Below are 20,011 nucleotides of genomic sequence, written 5' to 3' on the forward strand. Positions count from 1 at the left end.
TGCAGATGTCAGATGCCTCCTATGATTATAGAAGTTAAAATAGTTTTAATTCTATTTACCAACATAATACAGATCCTATTGGGTCACACCATATAGGAGCTACTCGGAGAATCTTATTGATTAATTATAAATTGATTATGATTAATAATAAGATGGATATAATTAATTATACGTGATATAATTAAATTATAAATGTTATATAAGATGACAAGCAAAAACAACGGTTAATTTATAAACGTGCACGACACGTATAAAAGTTACCGAAACAACAACCGCAAGAAATATAATTGTTTAGAATAATTATATGGATATTAATTGGATTTGGGCTGAGTGCATTTTGGTCTTTTCACATGTCATCCTTATCCACATGACATGTCATCATCCTTATCCACCGAGGGTATTTTAGTTTTTCACTTTGAAACCTCCTTACTATTAACACCTCGTTACTATTCATGGGGTATTTCGGTCATTTGGCAACCGCCATATAACCCTATAAATAAGGGTGGAGGGGTAGAGAGAAAAACTACTAATTCACTAGTATCATTTCGTGTCGAATCGAATCAGTATTTTCTCTCTTTCTCGGTTTCTCTCCCAAATAGTGTTTTGGGTTAGAAAAGGATGTCATACGTAATCCACGTATAATCTTGCAGGTTGTTGAGAAGTATATTTGCGGGATCGGTGAATAGTATTTTCTCAAATTTTGCGGTATTTCAGTTTTGCTTAATAGTGAACTGAAAATTCATGAATAGAGTTACTATGCCTTTTTTGGTGAATAGTATTTTTGCAGAATCCAGCGGTTCATAGTATTTCTGGCAAAAGAAATAAACCACTCTCCGGTTAATCTTGGTGGATAACCGATAGAGGTATCAGACGTCTGATACTCCGAGACGAGTCATTCTCAGATGTCGCTCTTCTGGCTTAGCTGCATTCCAATTAGAATTTAGAGACAAGTTATAATATGTTATATTAATCTATTTAATTGGTAAGTAGATTAAAGTTTTAGAGATCAATAATGGAGTAGATCTGTAAAAGGATTAAATTGGGTTTTGATGCCAAAGGAATACTGAAGGTGAACCGCCTTGGAAAGTTTCCTGACATACCCCGTTTAATCCTTGGCTTAAGTTAGAAGTAAAATTTTTGTTTTATGTTATTTTCGCATCTTAAGCAAATAAATGGGTTTGAACAGTCAAAACCCCAACATACTTAATCAATGGGTTTGAACAATCAAAACCCCAACATTTATAACCCTAATACAACACTCTAATTGATGGTGTTTGGAGCATTCTAGTAGTGTCTCTTGATGGCAAAATAATAGGGCATTTACAACCCTAATACAATACACCAATTGAAGGTGTTTGGAGCACTCTAGTACTGTCTCTAGATGGCAAGATAATATGGTATTTACAACCCTAACAACACTCCAATTGAAGGTGTTTGGAGCACTCTAGTAGTGTCTCCAAATGGCAAGATAACAGGACATTTGCAATCGTAATACAACACTTCAATTGAAGGTGTTTGGAGCATTCTAGTAGTGTCTCTAGATGGCAATATAATTGATGCAGCCAATTAATGAGAGAAACAAAAGGGAATTTAGTGCTGCCAATTAACAGCTCATTAAAAACATAATATCATGGCTCATTAAAGAGAAAATCATGCTGCTTTAAAATTATATATTGCAAGATTTTGTAACAACTCATTTTTATTTCCTTTTTATTATAAATAAGCTCATAGGTTAGAGGAGAGGAGATTAGATTAGAGTTATTTTATTTTTGTCTTAGTGTGATGCTAAGCTTAGGGTGAGTGAGTCCCCTCGGGTCTCCTTTGGGTGAGTGAGTCCCCATTGGATCCCTGTTGGGTGAGCAAATCCCTTAAGGGTTGAGTGAGTCCTCTTTTGGTTGATTAGCCCCAACAAATATCTTGTATCGTTACTATTTTATCAGTATAATTTGTGTTTGCATTTTTTTCCGCTATCAATAATAGGGCATTTACAACCCTAATACAATACTCTAATTGAAGGTGTTTGGAGCACTCTAGTAGTGACTCTAGATGGCAAGATAATAGAGTTTTTACAATCGTAATACAATACTCCAATTGAAGGTGTTTGGAGCACTCTAGTAGTGTCTGTATGACAAGATAATAAAGCATTTAAAGCCCTAAGACAACACTCCAATTTAAGATGTTTGGAGCACTCTAGTAGTGTCTCTTTATGGCAAGATATTAGGGCATTTACAATCCTAGGCACCCCTCCTGACACCATGACAATCATAGCCATATAAGTGGCCGGTGCTACCGTGGCCAGAGATAGTCAGAGTCATTCTTGTCAGATAGAAACCCTTAGCCTATCGGGTCTGCCTGACATTTGATCAAATGACCCGTATTCAAATCAAAACCAACGGTTCCTCACTTGTGGATCCCACTCGTTAGTCGACTGAATTAATCTAAATGATTTAGTGCGAATCTCAAAGCCCAAATACTTAATATCCATGCCCTGCACACTGGTTAATGATCCAATGAACCCATTAAGGCCGAATAGCCCAATCTTAAAGCCCCCTTGAACAGATCATAACCCACACTAATCTCAAAGCCCATATGATGAGATCCAGTGCCTTTGCACATTGATTAAAAGCCTAACACATATCTTGATGCATTAAACCCTAATCTCAGAAGCCTAGCACCAATCTCAAAGCCCAAAAATGATTAAAAGATGTCCTTTTTACATATAAATCCATATGTTTCTTGAAAATTTACAGAAAAGCCCTTAGAAATTTTCAATCAAGTCCCTGGCAGCATAAAACCTCTCCAAATAGGCCCTTGGAAGCCCAAATTGCACTCCAAACCCTATCAAATGATCAAATTACAGCCTCAGGTCCCTGGAAGTACAAAAACTTCACAGAAAAGCCCTTTCCAGTCCTTTTTCACCATAACTTCTTCGTTTTAAGTCCAAATCGACTCAAACCAATTTCAATTGAACCCAAAATAAATTATTTACAATTTCAAGTAGTAATTGAAGATATCCAAGCTTGAGCTAAAACCTAAAATGACCAAAATACCCCTCTCTTGACATATCTTTATAAATAAAAATATAAAAATAATGTTTAAATATATTTGCTTAAGTGCAAATCATATAGCTGACGAGAGTAATTAACGGCGGGGGCTTACGCCCGTCGGGAGTTAAATATCGCCACAATCAAATAATAAAACCCCATATGCTGATTATGAATTGTAGTCCCGTCACAAGAGTGAACCGGAAGGAATTACCGAGAGATATCCCGGAACTCTATTCCACATTGCACTAAATGGATCAACATAACATATTTCCCCTTCTCTTTCTTAGTGCAACTCTCAGAGCCCTACAACTGTATCGGGCAATGGTCTAAAGATGTGTTGGGGATACGCTTCTGAGTTAAGTTCAGCAAAGATTGATTCCATTCTTCCGACATGAGAAATCTGTCTGATCTCGCCATATGTGGGATTTCTCGTTCGTTGCTCCATGTGAACCTTCCTCCATGCATTGTCATGTTTAGCAAACCTAGCTCAGATACTAGGTTGGCAAAGATCAATGTTTGTCGCCATTCACTATGGTTGTTTGTTCTATCTTTTGGTTCTATTATTACATTGAAATCTCCGCACAAAATCTAGGGATTTCCGTCTGTTGGTTTTATTTGTCTCAATTCATCATAGAAATGGCTTCTCCCTTGCCTTTCCGACGGGCCATAAATTTCGATAAAGTAAAATTAGGAGTCATCTAGATTGTTTCTGAGGAGTATAGTGGTTGTATGATTAGTTATTTGAGATTGTACTTGAGTGAATCTGCTTGAGGACCAAGCTATTAATACTCCACCTCTCATGCCCGTAGCTGGGATTTCGAAGTGACCATCAAGAGATCGACTGACTGTTTGAGTTTTGCTTCATCAAAGTATTGTAATTTCGTCTCTTGTAGACATACAATTTGAGGCCTCTCAATTAATAGAATCTTTCTAATTACCAGTCTTTTTGGTCGTTTATTCAAACCTCTTATATTCCAAGATATAAAATTAAAATTGAGTCTACGATTTGTATTCATTGATAGCCAAAAAATCCTTCTAATTCCTTTGACTTAAAACAATATGTGAAGATACATGGAACCGAATTTCAAAAACTAAATACCACCCTTCTGCTAACCCAATTAATTATGTCTCTACTTCCTTCAAACAACAAACTCGAGTGAACCCAATCAAGTACTTCTAAATTTAAAATTGCTAAAACCAATAACATTAAAAACCTTGCCAACTTCCCAAAGACAAAGTATGACGATATCTGTTTAACCATTAATCGGAATCAAGAACTCTGATAGTGCAAATGTCTGGTTGATGCGCTCCTGGAGCTACTGGTCAACTATAAGTCCTGCCATTGATGCCACTATACTGGCCTATGCATGTGATAAAGGGTCAAGAGTTTGCAAGTATGACAAGTTGGGTGTCACCAACGGTTTCTTTCATTTTTGCTTTGCCTTGACCGAAGTTTCCTCGACCTGAATGTACCCTTGTGTGACCTTTGCTCAATCAACAGCTGATAGGTATACTCCCCCTGCTTCACCTACAATCTGTTGTTCTGGTGTCACACGGCCTGGTGTTTCCTCAAAACCCAGCGGCGGTCCCTCTAGCAAGGGAGAATCATCCCTACGATACTCCTGCTCATGTACTTGGATTAGACTCCCTTCTTCATTCTCTTGTTCTTCTGTTTCATTTTCTATCTGTGAAACAATGGCTGCAAGACCCTTATAATCCCCTTCCAGTTGTACAGGCTTAAATTTAGAAGGTGCATAAGGCCCAGGTTAGAGGGATTGAACTCCATTGTTGCATATTGGGTCATGGTAGAAAATAGATGCTGGTAAGAGACTCCTCTGGTGCAGTTTGGGTCTTAGCTCTGATAGGCCGATAATTAATTATCGAAGTTGCAGCCCTCTTAAATTTTTAGAGCCTAAAAACAAGGCCTACGTGCTACTTTATCCTTATTTTAGATAGCAGCTCCTTGAATTAATATTTCTTTTCTTATGCCCGAAGTGAACCAGGCCAGCATCTCTACAGTAGGATTGTAAGCTGTCAATTTGATTTTGAAGCTAAAAAGTGCACCAGTCCCTTTAATGCACATCAACTCTACATTAAACCCTTCACTCAGACTGTACCTATTCTCCATACGCGTGACCCCTACTAAACTCAGATAATTAACATTAGTTGGTAGCATTGTGCCTTCTTTTCTTATGTCAGAACCTAGGTTGTCCGATTTTGCCTTTTCATTATTTTGAAATTAAACTAGAGTAGGCATGATTTGTGTAAGAATTGCTCCATTTGCCTCAATCACAGTCTCTTTTGCCCTCTTTTTAATCATTTCATGTATCCCTCCATTTTAGCTGCTCACTTGAGGATTGAACCATGTGTTTCTGCCCATCCAGTTGTGAGAACTTACTTCTCCATTGTCACCCCCACGTTCCGATTCTGACTAAAGTCATCTCTCCGGCGATAGTCGTTATTACCAAAATCTTCTCGTCTCTGCCTTCTTTGTCTCCTTTCTCTTTGAAAGTCTTGCTTTGAACCAAGTTCCTCTATGTTTGTCTCTCTAACCCTCCAAAGGGCTGGTGGTGGTTGAGGGTTGTCCGATGGCGGTGAAGTTAGTTCATTTTGTATGTTGACAAAACCTTCTAATTGAATTCTGACCAACTTTATGTGTGGATCAGCAGTCGTGAGAAGTTCTTAAGGAATATTCTTTGGGTCATGGCAAGCAATCAAAACCCTTAGAGATTCAAACCGTCCATTCACATGAACCGATGTCATGACATGTACATATCCTATGCCCGAAATGAGATGGTTTATTTCCTGTTCATTTATGTAATATATTGGTACACCGTAGAGCTTGACCCGTGCTCTATACAGCATCCGATTTGGCACCATACCCAACGTCGGTGACCATTGTTTGAGTTGCACCTCAGTTCCATTTGCTAACTGAAAACAACTTCTCTTATCGTCGTTTGGCACGTATCAGCATCAGCAAACTCAACTAGCATGTCCCCTATGGTTGAGTCTGGTGCTGTGACTTTAAAATCTCTGGGGTGTAGGTCAAAGTGGTTAGCCAAGGCCGTGGCAATGTGCTGGCTCAAATACGGATCAGCATGGTGTGGGCCGTCTAACATTACTACAGAGTAGTCTAACACGCTATATGAGGCACTGGACCTCGGCGACAGGTAGACCCTGACGGTGCCTAGTCTTCCTTCCACCAGTGATGGTGGGAGAAGATCCATCTCCTCCCAATCAGAGTTGTTAACTTGTGACATAGAGGTTTGCTCTTAAAAAAAAAATTTGTTGTGGTTGTGTGCTTCTCTGTGACTATAATAGGCCCTTTTATATGAGGTTTGCCATTACTGAGCTTGCACCTACCTGCTGTATGACCGTGTTGTCTACATTTAAGGCATCTGATAACGTCCCTGCAGTCCGAGCTCTTGTGTCCTTTAGAGAGACACTTAAAACACATGTTTTGTGCCATTAATACTATCATCTGCTTTAGTAGTTCAGGATGTAGCTTTCTGACTAGCTGTTGAGTAGGTTTGGTCTTGCGTTTCCTACTGACTAATGTCTAGTCATTCTCCATAAGAGTATGGTCTTGCTGCTTGATCAGAGTATGGTCTCTCCATAAGAGAGGCCTTTGTGTAGTGAGCATCGGCTGTCCTTCCCTCCCAGTTTGGTAGCAGCTATAGCGTCTACTGTTGCCTTGCGCCATGCTAGTCGCCCCTCCATCTCCCAGTGTCCATCTTTTAACTCCCAAGAGAGTCAAATTCCAATTATATCAAAATTACTTGTCAAATTTCAAAAACTTTAATTTGTTGGATCATTAATTCAATGTTGAACTAATTAATATGTAATGTATTATGTATTGATATTGTCAATTTTATGTCAATTAAAAATGATTGTTTGCCGTTTATAATCAAACAGTGATGTATCATATAAGGTGGGACCTTTAATGTGTAGAATTTATGGGTAATATTCATTTTTAGTGATTGATTAAATTAAAAAATTATCAAAATTAGACAATTATATATATTGATTTGGTCCCCAAAAAAATACTGGACAATTGTATAATAATCGACTGAACTAAATAGAATAAATTAATTTCTTATTATCTCATTAAACAAGAATGTCATAGGTTTTAGATAAGATGGAACAAAAGAGGCTCTAAGATGTATGGCACTCTCATGCTTTCTTGAGAAGAAGTTGGTTCAGATATTCCGCACTACAGTTTTGTATTAAATACATATGTCCCATGAAAGTAATGATGTTTTTTCGCCAAAGCCAACATGGTTACGTTAATTGTTATTTTTCTTTCCAGTGGAAACAACATTAATTGTTATTTTTCTTTGATAATAATTTAGCAAATTTTTAATCTATTTTTCAATGATTGACAAATTAGATGAAGTTCAATTCCACTAGCTAGCTAGCCGCCAGTTAGCCTCCATAAATATTTTTGATCTTTTGGCATTTCTTTGACGTCTCGTGTATAAAATCTTGTATTTCTTCCTTTATTCCAGTCTCAATACTCAACAAACAAAATTGATTTCACATGAGATTAAAAAAGGGAAGAGAATTGGTGATGTTTGACCAGCCAACACAATTGACTTCAACAGAAAGTGATGTTTGACTAGTCAAACGCACCCCAACTTGATAGACTACGAAAGTATAGTAACAGATGGCATATCAAAGGACAAAGGTTGTGTCAAGGAAACATATAAGGTCCACACTAACCGTACACATTAAAGGTCCTTTAATGCATGTATGCTATCATTCTATCAATATATATACAAATATCTGAATACGAAACACCTTAAACTACTTTTTATATATATAAATGTGTGAGGTCTGACTTACCAAAATTAAATTTTAATTGGTCATAAAAAATTCATGTCCGAATTTTCAATCCATGACTTTCATATTAATATATACAATACAAGGAGAAGTGTTAATACCTATTATAGAACTTAAGCTTTAGTACCATATTTATCGAATTTGACATATTTTGAACTAAACCTACATTCCAAATTAAGCCGCCTCTTTTTCAAAAAGTCTTCCCCTAAATAGTCGCATATTCGCCAAAAACAGTACAATCGAATGGTTTGTTTGAGCAATCGAACTTAATTGGATATGTATTATTCCACTGATGGTGAGTCAAACCGAACTATCATTGTGTTTTTTGAGATATATTAATTCTAAAAACATCAGCGTTCACAAAGTACAAGTCAAAAAATTATGGAGTATAATTGTTTTTGTTTTTTTTTCCGGGTCGAAAGCAGTCCTCCACTTCACCTCACCCTTAATCTAGGTGCGGCTCATGTAGACCACTCCATTGTCATTTTTTTGGCTCATGTGCACTATGTCCTTCCAAAAGAAGAGAGGGTTTCTCTGACTTAATCAGTCCACTCCTAAATTATAGAAATTACTCACTCGTGGGATCCACTGGGATGATAAGCTTCTATTGGTTGTGAGAGCCACCCTCTTTTGACCTCAACAACACAGTTTAAGTGTATCGACGACTTGCTAGTTTTGACCGAATGTAAAATCATCATTGTGCATGTGAAACAATCAAGCTAACGAGCAACGTCTAAATCACTCAAGCTAACTAATAAAGGAATAATATGATCATCCCAAAAATTCAAGATATCATAATAATAAGAAATTAAGAGACATTCTGCTTCACTGTATATGAACAGGGCCTTTTCAAAAACTACGTCAAAATTGCTAATGTTTAGAAAATATATTCTGTACTTTTCTTCACTGTATAACAAATTAGGTCAAACATTTACTGTCATTGATATTTTTTTGGATTAACAGAATAAATCTAATATTAAATATGTTTTGCTAATGTTTAGAAAATATATTCTGTACTTTTCTTTTTAAATCAAAACTTTGTATGTAATTACGCTTTTCAATTTTAATACTATATGTTATCTAGCTATCCTATTAGATATTATATAATCAATTAGAGAAACCGAAATAGAATTCTATTTCTTTGAAAGAAAGAACGGAATGCTGACCTAGCTGCAGCTCCATAGCAATTCTAGTTTCAAAGATTTCTTGCTATAAAAGCAGTCCCATATATTGATTCTTACATAACAAATTCAGAGATCCAAAACTTAGAGAGTAAAATGCTTCCTTTAGCCTTTATCTGTTTCTTTATCTCAGTCATAATGATAATTTTTATAGAGACAGAGATGAGAGTTTTTTTTTCTGATTTTTCTTATTATATATCTAAAGCATATACAGTGAGTATATATATCTCCCTTTCTATTTTACCGTTGACATTCCAACGGTTCATTTCTAACTATTCTAAATTACAATTTTACCCTTCTCTTTATTTTACAATTTTACCCTTCTCTTTATTTTACAATTTAACCCTTCTAGTTTATTTTATTCTTCAACACTCCCCCTCAAGCTAGGATTATAAATGTCGATTAATCCTAGCTTGCTCGTTATTTCTTCAAACATTCTCGGAATTAGTCCCTTGGTGAAGATATCGGCTAATTGGTCTTGACTCTTCACATAAGGGGTTTCAATCTCTTTTGCTTGTACTTTCTCTCTTATGAAATGACAATCAATTTCAATATGCTTTGTTCTTTCATGAAATATGGCATTTGAAGCAATGTGTCTTGCCGCATTGTTATCACAAAACATCTTCATTGGCTTGTCAATTTTGAAGTTCAACTCTTCAAGCAATTGTTTAATCCACGTGAGTTCACTTGCGGTGGATGCCATGGCACGATATTCTGCTTCCGCGCTTGATCGTGCCACAACATTTTGCTTCTTGCTTTTCCATGTGACTAAGTTTCCGCCTACAAATGTGCAATAGCCGGTTGTTGATTTTCTATCAAAGCTCCCGGCCCAATCTGCATCGGAATAGCCACATACATCATTAGATTTATTATTTTTCATCAATACACCCTTTCCGGGCGATTTCTTTAAATATCTTAAAATCCTATCAATTGCATCCAAATGAGGTTTTCTTGGTGCGTGCATGAATTTGCTAATTTGGCTTACCGCAAATGATATATCTGGTCTTGTTACCGTTAGATAAATTAGCTTACCTACAAGCCGTTGGAATTGGTTGATATCTTCCAACGGTTTCCCTTCTTCAAGATTTAACTTACAATTGCTATCAATTGGTGTTGAGACCGGTTTGGATCCTAATTTTCCCGTTTCTTTTAGAAGGTCAATGGTATATTTTCTTTGCGAAATAAATAATCCTTTGATAGAATGAGCTATTTCAATTCCTAAAAAATATTTAAGTCTACCAAGATCTTTAATTTCGAATTTTTCTTTTAAGTGTTTTTTAACATTGTTAATTTTTTCACAATTGTTTCCGGTTATAATTATGTCATCAACGTAAACAAGGACAATTGTGGTATCATTATTTTCATGCTTTGAAAATAGTGAGGTATCCGATTGGCTTACTTTAAAACAAAGAAAAATTAAAAATTGAGAAAGTTTTCCATACCATGCCCTTGGAGATTGTTTAAGTCCATAAATTGATTTTTTTAACCTACAAACAAGGTTAGTATTTTTTTCTTTTACATGACCCGGTGGTAGGGTCATATAAACCTCTTCCTCAAGTGTTCCTTGAAGAAATGTGTTTTTAACATCCATTTGATATAAACTCCACCCATTATTTACCGCTATGGAAAGTAATATCCTTATGGTGTTCATCTTTGCTACCGGAGCGAAGGTCTGTTGGTAATCAATACCATATGTTTGGGTATACCCTTTGGCAACTAGCCGGGCTTTATACCATTCTATAGATCCATCGCTTTGGTATTTTATTTTATAGACCCATTTGCATCCAACCGATTTTTTATTTTTTGGTAATGGTACAATGGTCCATGTGTCATTTTTTTCTAAGGCTTGAAGTTCTTCTTCCATAGCCTTATACCACACCGGTTGGTTAATGGCTTCCTCAAAATTTCTTGGCTCCTCTATTTTAGAAAGTGAACTAATAAATGCACGGTGGGATTTTGAAATATTTTTATATGAAATAAAATTTTCAATAGGATATTGAACCTTATAGGTTTCGAAATCTCGTAACCTTGTTGATGGTTGTCGATGACGAGTTGACCTCCTCCTAGGTTCCTCTTCATTATTTCCACCTTCTTCAATATTTTCTTCTTCAACGTTTTCTTCTTCTTCTTCTTCTTCTTCTTCTTCTTCCTCCGCTCCATTTTGAGAGGTGTTATCACTTTCTTCCCTTTCTTCTTCTTCATCATTTCCTACAATTCTTTGCTCAATAATTTGATTAGTAGACATAGGAATGACAAAGTCATTTGTACTAATTTGATTATCAATCTTATCTTTGTTTTTAAAATATGGCTCGTTTTCAAAAAATGTTACATCTCTAGAAATATAAAGTTTTTTATTTATAGGGTCATAGCATTTATAACCTTTCTTTTGAGATGAATATCCTAGAAAAATAGCCTTTATAGAAGTATGGTCTAATTTATCTCTTTTATTTTGGTGTACATAACATGTACATCCAAAAATTCTTAGGTGATTAAAAATTATTTTTCTTTGGTAAATAATTTCTAATGGACTTTTATTTTTTAAAACGACACTTGGCAATCTATTTATCAAATAAGTTGCGGTAAGAACGGCATCCGACCAATAGATTTTTGGAACATTGGTTTGAAACATAAGTGCTCTTGTCATTTCAAGTAGATGACGGTTTTTTCTTTCGGAAATTCCATTTTGTTGTGGAGTATAAACACAAGTTGTTTGATGTATGATTCCCTTTTGTTTCAAGAAGTTTGAAAAACTTTGATTTACAAATTCCGTTCCATTATCGGTTCTAAGAATTTTAATTTTAACATTGTATTGATTTTCAATTAAATTTGAAAATTCTTGAAAGTAAGAAAAAACCTCACTTTTATTTTTTAATAAATATAAGTATGTTAGTCGTGAAAAATCATCTATGAATGTAACAAAATACTTAAAATCATTGTAAGAGTTTATGGGAGCGGGTCCCCAAACATCGGAATGAACAAGTTCAAAAATATGATTACTCTTTGAATTTGAGCTTACAAAAGGAAGTCTCGTATACTTAGCTAGTTTGCATACTTCACAATTGCTACAATCCAAATTAGAAAAATCAAAAATATATTTTAAAGTTCTATCGGAAGGATGCCCAATTCTTCTATGCCATAAGTGTCCCATGTCTTGCACTTAGGTGTTGAAATTGTATTTTCGGCTATACAAAAAATATAATCCATTTTTGAAAACACCTTCACCAATCATCCTCTTGGATATTAAATCCTGAAAAAATACATTTTGAGGTGAAAAAATAATTTCACAATTTAATTCTTTTGAAAGTTTTCCCATAGATAATAGATTGGCGGTGCAATTTTTTACATGCAAAACATTTTCAATTTCTTTTGAAAAAACAATAAGTGAGCCATAACCACAAATTTTCATTTTTTTCACCATTTGCAACATAGACAAATTCTTGACCATTCCCTTTTTTATAATTTTGTAAAAACTTTTTATTTCCGGTCATGTGGTCAGTTGCACCAGAATCTAAAATCCAATCTAAGTTATTTTTTGGGTATTCACTATTTAAATTTCCTAAATTTGTGCATTTTATTTGCTTTGTTTCAGATTTATTTGGGCTTATACCATTTCGTTTGTTTGGTATAATATACAAATTTTGGTTTGGGCTACTAGTTTTAATTAATTTTTGAGATTTAAAAGAACCTGGATTGGGCCCTCTATTTAACAGCCCACTTAGTTGTGAGAGAATAGCTCCCAATTCAGATCGGGTTGGAGCAGATCCAACTGGAGCAGCGCATGTAGCAGCCATCAAGGCAGTAGAGGCGGGCATGTGTGTTTGAGAGGCGGACCCGTTAAGGAGAGGAGCAGACACGGTTGGAATTAATGCAGAGGAAGCGGACCCATTAATAACAGGAGCGGACCTGTTATTGAAAGGGGCGGACCCGTTTAGAAAATCCACAGAAGAAGCGGACCCAACACAGAAGGTCTCGTTTCTTTCTTCTTCGAATCGCGCCGCCCCAACAGACATCTTCTCCCCCTTAGGGTTTCTCCCTCTGTCACTTTTACCATTGTTGCCCCACCATTTCGGTCTCAATTCGGGATAGAGAAACCAACATTTATTCTTCTCGTGTCCCTCTTTCTTACAATGTTCGCATTTCTCGGTGATTCCTCCTTTTTTTCCGAAATTTGGTTTTTTGGCAGTGGCAAAGGCGTGAGTCTCTCTTCCCTCTTCAACTGTGACTTGTGCACTACCCATGGCTTCTCTTTTGCTTTCTTCCTGTTGGATCATATTTTTTATTTGAGAATAGGAAGGAAGAGGGATTGTATTCATGATCTGAGCTCGCACAGACTCATAGCTCGGGTTTAATCCCGCAAGGAGCTCGAATATGTCATCTTCTTCCTCACGTTTTCTGATTACGGCCAAATCAGCAGTTTGCGGCCGGTACAAGCGAAGTTCGTCTTTTTTCTTTTGAAGAGCACCAAGGTACTCTACATATTTTCTCTCGCCTTGTTTTTCTTGCTGAATTTCTTGCTTGAGTTGGTAAATGAGAGAATAATTGTTTTCTTGACCGTACATGGCTTTGACAGCTTCCCATAGCTCAAAAGCCGTGTCGGGAAGGAGAAATAGTTCTGAAATGGACGGCTCCATAGAATTTGTGAGCCACGTTATGATTTTGTCGTTCTGAGTTCTCCATTTTCTCATTGCCTTTTTTTCTGCTTCAGTCAGTAACAGCGGATTTGCGACTTCGGGCACTTTATTTTCTCCTGTGATGTATTCTAGCATTTCTCGACCGCTAAGCGCTCTTGCCGCAGCCTTTGCCCATGTAAGATAGTTTCTGCCGTTGAGCAAAGTATTGGTGAGCTTGGAAACATTAGTGGAACCCTCGTTGTGTCCCTCGTGAGCCATTCTTGCTCTTTTCTATTTTTTTCTATTATGGGTTTTTGTGTGTATTTTTCTGATCTCAAGAGCTTAGTGCTCTGATACCATGATAATTTTTATAGAGACAGAGATGAGAGTTTTTTTTTCTGATTTTTCTTATTATATATCTAAAGCATATACAGTGAGTATATATATCTCCCTTTCTATTTTACCGTTGACATTCCAACGGTTCATTTCTAACTATTCTAAATTACAATTTTACCCTTCTCTTTATTTTACAATTTAACCCTTCTAGTTTATTTTATTCTTCAACACATAATAATTATAATAATAATAGGACAAAAATCCCAAAATTCAAATTTACCTCCATCTCCACCTAGGCTTCCTTTGATAGGCAACTTACACCAAGTTGGTCTTCTTACCCAACAATCTCTCCATATTCTCTCAAGGAAACATGGAGACCTCATGCTCTTGCACCTCGGGTGTGTCCAGACGCTCGTAGTCTCATCTCCTGAAGGGGCTGAAGAGATACTAAAAAAACAAGATGATGTTTTTGCATCTAGGCCCTCGACTAAGGCATGGAATTTGCTTCTTTATGGGAGCAGGAATGTCGGCTTTGCACCGTATGGGAAGTATTGGAAACAAGCAAAAAAACTCTACGTCACTCATTTGTTAGGTTATGGAAAGAAAACTCATTACATGCTAACTTGGATTCTAAATTTTAAAAAAAAAAAATCGACAAAAGTTTTATTTGAGGTTTAAATCTATGATATCTCTGTTAGCTCCTGCAAAAGTGAAGTCATTTGATCGAGCTAGAGAGGAAGAAGTATCAAAAGCGATTGAAAAGATCCAGCTCGCCCACGAACTTTCAAATCCAATTGATTTGTGTGAGGTGTTCAGCTCCTTCACTCTAGACGTAATTTGCAGGTTAAAAGATGCATGATTCTTCTACTTTGCTAAATTATTTTTACTGCCATTGGATATGTCACCAAATATTCTCAAAGAGAAATTAAAAGGTAGAATTTAGACTAGCAGGATAACAATTGGGAAAAATACTTCTTCCTTTCTAAGTTAAGTCCATAATAAACAACCTGCTAGACAAATACTACATAAATAAGTAATTAAGAGTCTATCAAGCCTATGTATATATTATTTAAAAAGGCCTAAACCTGTTTCATTAGAATAAAATCTGATAGTTACATATTAATTAGAGTTTCCTGTTATGTCTATATATATTGTTTAAGTAATTATTCTACATATTGTTTCAGAATTGTATCTAAAAGTTTCTCCAAAAGGCATTTGCTTCGAGAGCTTATAGAGGATGGCACCACTATGTTCAGTGAGTTCAATTTTGAAGACTACTTCCCGACCTTACGTTGCCTTGATATGTTAACTGGTTTTAACTCAAAGGCAATTAAAATCTTCAAACAATGGGACGAGTTGCTAGACGAAGTGATCAAAGAGCACATGAATAGACACCTCAATGGCGAGAAAGATGAAGACTTGCTAGATGTGTTGTTGACTCTTGAAGCGACCAACAAAGATGATTTTGAGCTCACAAAAGATCATCTCAAGGCAATTCTAATAGTAATGTTCCATTCTACTCTTATATACTTTTTTTTTGTAAATAGTTGTCGACCGATCATCTTGACAGATATTTATCTTGAACAGGAAATGTTCGCCGGAGGAAGCCATACTACCTTCATTACCATAGAATGGGCCATGGCGGAGCTAGTACAGAACTGCAAGGTCATGAAAAAATTACAACAAGAATTTCGAAAAATAAGCAATGTGAATCAAATTCTCACAATCAAGGACATCAAAGAAATAACATATCTCACATGTGTTATAAAAGAAACTTTGCGGTTACACCCTCCTGCCCCTCTTTTAGTACCAAGGGAATCGATGCAAGATAGCAATGTAAAAGGATATAGGATTCCTAAAGGAACAAAAGTGGTGATAAATGCATGGACTATTAACAGAGACCCAAATTACTGGGAAAATCCAGACGAGTTCTATCCGGAGAGATTTATGGAGAATACAGTAGATTTCAGGGGGAATAATTTGGAATATATACCATTTGGTGCAGGAAAAAGAATTTGTCCCGGGATTAACTTTGCCCAATCTAACATTGAGATTATTCTTGCAAACATCTTGTACCATTTTGATTGGGAATTGCCACATGGTGAGGAGTTGGATATGAGCGAGGCTGCTGGACTTTCAGCACGCAGGGCCGAAAATCTTCGTCTCATACCGCGAAAGATAGATATATATAGATAGATTGATTATGCATTGGGGGAAAAACTGTTTAGATTTTTTTTGTTTTTTGTTTTTTGTTTAATTAGTGGCAGGGTAACATGCCTTTATAAAGAATTCATGCAAACAGACCAAATTTCTGAAAAGGAAATTTTTAGTATTCCATGCTCCTTCCTAATTAATCATCCATGTCTTTGCTATCAAAATGAAGTATTTTTCTTGCCATTAAATTCGAGATCAGCCCAAATAAACTGGAGATGATCCTCCAAAGCTAATGGCTGTCACCTTTAATACAGGCCCAAAATGGTCAAACAGAGGGAAATGCATACAACACCCTATAGTTAGCTAAAGCTCAGAAAAGACATGTCCTTTTCCTCAGGGTCAACCGGTCAAATATGTAGAAATCCAGTTTCTCTGTTTTTACTTTGACTTTGTAAATGTGTATCTTAAGGCAACTTGAGAAAGTTTACAATTATGGGAATTAGTTGACATGTGCGTAACAGCTGTAATATTTTTTTTTTTTTTGATGGTAAGGAGGCAACTGCCATCCCTACTGTTTTGCATTGATAAAAATTATTTACAAAAGTTGATGTTGATTGAAAATTTAAATGAAATACTACATAATTACAACGCCTCTAGAAAAGTAAATACCACCGGCACCGTAATTTTAATTACATATGCACTCCATCGTCCCTCAAAGAATTTAACAGTATTGAAGCCATCTTGTTATTTCCTGCACTATGTCAGCCACCAAGATCCTGACCGATTTTCTTTTGTCAGAGAAAATTCTGTTGTTACGTTCACGCCACAATGCCCATAATCCCGCAGCCCAGGCTGTCTTCCAAATTTTCCTCGAATTACTATTCGCCGAAGCTTGTATTGCACTCCAAAGTTGGATGTGGTTAGTCACCCCCACAGTATTAACATCAAGATTAGATATGGTGATCAAGGATACCCAAACCTGTTGCGAAACTAAGCATTCCCAAAACAGGTGCTTGCTTGTTTCGAGCATATTGCTCCCACATAGGGCACATCCATCAGGTACCCGACATCCCCTTCTCCGAAGCATTGCTCTAGTCAAAAATTTATTCTTAATGAGAACCCATATGAACACCCGGACCTTCGGCGGTGCTTTAGTTGACCACAGTCGACTCTGGAAAGGACAAGAGATATTAAATCTGACTTCAACCCAGTTCAAATCAATTTCACTTGTAAGCAGGGCAGCAACCAAGTTAGTTCATTTGATAAGTTTGAGAGGTGCCACATGAACATTAGTTCTTTTATGGGGGGTGCCTGACCCCCGCTTCACTACAACATAACTTACTTTCAGCGACCGGAATTCCGGTCGCTGAAAGTTGTCACGCCGGTCGCTGATAATAATTCCGGTCTCAGAAAGTCATAACCGGTCGCTGACGGCCCGGTCGCTGAAAGCATCGTCGCAGATACCCTTCCGATGACGTCGCCGGTCGCTGAATGACGTCATCCGGTCGCTGAAACTTTTTCTGCGACCAAAGGTTTTTGCTCGCTGTTGATTTTTGCTGACGTCATGTAACGTTATCAGAGACCGGAAATAACGGTCTCTGATAGTATATTCCGGTCGCTGATACTTATTTAATCAGGTTTTTAGGTTTTATGTTATTATTTACATTTGCACCATTTAATAATTGGTATCACACGTACCAACATACAACATACAAGCAAAAATAAATATCGATACACACTCAACATACAACACAAGCATACGAACAAATATAAACATAAAGATCTGAAAATAGTATAGCATCTCATCAAACATAAACAGTAAGTATAAATGCCAAACTGCACCATCAACACCATAAACATAAATATCGAGTACATAACTGTGCCAGTAACATAAACAATATCATCTGACAAGGCATAAATATATAAAAAGACCTAAGCAGTACCATCACCGCCAACATCCGACCAATGCTCCTCGTCATCAGCGTCGTCGTCATCCTCGTCATCCTGAGGAACGGGCGGCAAGGCCTGGTGTGAGCCCGAACCTCCTGGCTGTGAGCCTGAACCTCCGGCCTATGAGGTTGTAAGAAAGTAGTTTACATAATTAGGATTAGTTTACGGTTCACAATTAAAACATACTTATCGAATTTTATACCTGAGTAGCTCTCAACCGAGCCTCCAACCGAGCATCCACCCGAGCCTCGATCTGAGCCTCCATCTGACGAAGTATCCGAGAAGATATCCTGTCGACATCTTCTTCTGAGAGACGCTGACCTGGCGGCATAGAGGAATATGACTGTGAAGAATGTGACTGAGAACCGCTAGACCCTCCGGAGCGAAACATGCCTCTCGTCTTGCCTGGAACATTAAAAGTAAGACAATTAGTACAAAATGACAAAACTAAAATAAATTTCAAATTTCAAAGAATGTTTATTTTACCTAAAGCACCGAGACCATAGTTGTCACCGTGGACATTCTGATCATCAATTCCCGTAGAGTACCAGAGGTCGGCGTCGTATGCGGGCCATGTGCCTCTATCCGCTCCATACTTCTCCATCATAGCTTTCTCATATTTTAGCTGCAAATTTTTTAAAATATAACAATAATGTTATGTACAACTGGAACCAATTGGTGTAATCTAAAGATTCAAAAATATTATTACCTGTGCGTTTTTAGCCTTGACATTAATGTATTCCCCCGTTTCCTTTCTCGTATGAGTAGGCTGAAATAACTCATCCGACCATCTGGGTTCACGTCCTTGTGTTTGCTCCTATTAAGAATTTGAAAAATCATTTCATTTAAAAAAAGATTATCAAGGTTAGATCGATTAGATTCAATTCGAATAAAAATAAATTAATTTAATAAAAAAACAACTTACGAAGCGCTGTTTGTGAACAAGCATGTTCACAGAGCCCGTCGTGGCACCTGAACCTTCGGCATTGGCCCTATTTTCTGCATTCCGCTTGCTCCTACTGGTAAAATCGTCGCTGCACCAATGATCAACGAGTCCGGGCCAGTATGCCGGCGTGATCCATTCGCAGTAGGGGCGAGGAGCAGCCCCACGCTCCTTCCACTCAACCATTGAATCTCCATACTGCTTGGTTGCTGCACCCTTGCACTTATTCAGCATATCCTTCAGCCGTGCATTAGCTATCTTTTTAAATGTAGACCATGCCTCACGATCATCTACATCAGGTGCAAACTGGTAGTGCTTCTGCAATGCATAGTAGATAATTAATATCATCTGTTAGCTTTGAAAAAAAAAGAAATAAGTAATTATTAGAGGTTTTGTTTCAGAAAATTTTAGTTACCAAAAACTCCGCCTCGATAATATCCTTAGTATTCTGGGGGAAATCATTGTATCTGTAGTACGGGCCAGGATAATTATTTTGTACTTCCTGCGAAATAATTTTTGCAACATCCTTCGTCTTCTCCGAGTGCCCTGCATCAAAAGTCCTGCAAATAAAAATAATTATTACAATCACTACAATTAAAGCATAATTACAACATACAAAAAAAATTGAATATTACTTGAAACCCGCCAACCGAAGCACTGGTCGCAAACTCAGATCTGAAGGCGGCGCTTTGTATGCATTTCGACCGCGAATATTTTTCGAACTTGACTCTCCTTCGTTTTTATCAGGTGTTTCCCGATAGTTTCTTTATCCAACCATCGGGTACACCCACACTTGGCACATGGACACCTAATGCGATCACCACTAGTAATATTTTCTTGAATACTAAATGCATATTCAAAAAAACCCTCAACACCCTTAACAAATGTGGGATTCATTCGCTTATTCAAGTAACGAGGACCGTACATCCAACTACGATCACCATCCAT

At 36.9% G+C, this 20,011-nt stretch overlaps 2 protein-coding genes across 2 annotated transcripts; one reads left to right on the forward strand and one right to left on the reverse strand.

Annotated features, from left to right (window-relative positions):
- Positions 1–14,253: 14,253 nt before the first annotated feature.
- On the forward strand, positions 14,254–16,291 carry LOC144573402 (phenylacetaldehyde oxime monooxygenase CYP71AN24-like). Its single transcript, XM_078323185.1, has 4 exons — positions 14,254–14,608; positions 14,715–14,859; positions 15,201–15,519; positions 15,604–16,291. Exons 1-4 carry the CDS (start codon positions 14,398–14,400, stop codon positions 16,210–16,212), a joined length of 1,284 nt encoding a protein of 427 aa, XP_078179311.1. The 5' UTR covers positions 14,254–14,397; the 3' UTR covers positions 16,213–16,291.
- Positions 16,292–18,102: 1,811 nt separating this feature from the next.
- LOC144573108 (uncharacterized) lies at positions 18,103–20,011 on the reverse strand. Its single transcript, XM_078322796.1, has 7 exons — positions 19,839–20,011; positions 19,479–19,623; positions 19,046–19,381; positions 18,830–18,937; positions 18,607–18,745; positions 18,323–18,525; positions 18,103–18,240 (listed from the first exon to the last, which is right to left on the reverse strand). Exons 1-7 carry the CDS (start codon positions 20,009–20,011, stop codon positions 18,103–18,105), a joined length of 1,242 nt encoding a protein of 413 aa, XP_078178922.1.

This window comes from Carex rostrata, chromosome 21 (assembly GCF_964058835.1).
Source record: "Carex rostrata chromosome 21, lpCarRost1.2, whole genome shotgun sequence".
Classification (NCBI taxonomy): Eukaryota; Viridiplantae; Streptophyta; class Magnoliopsida; order Poales; family Cyperaceae; genus Carex; species Carex rostrata.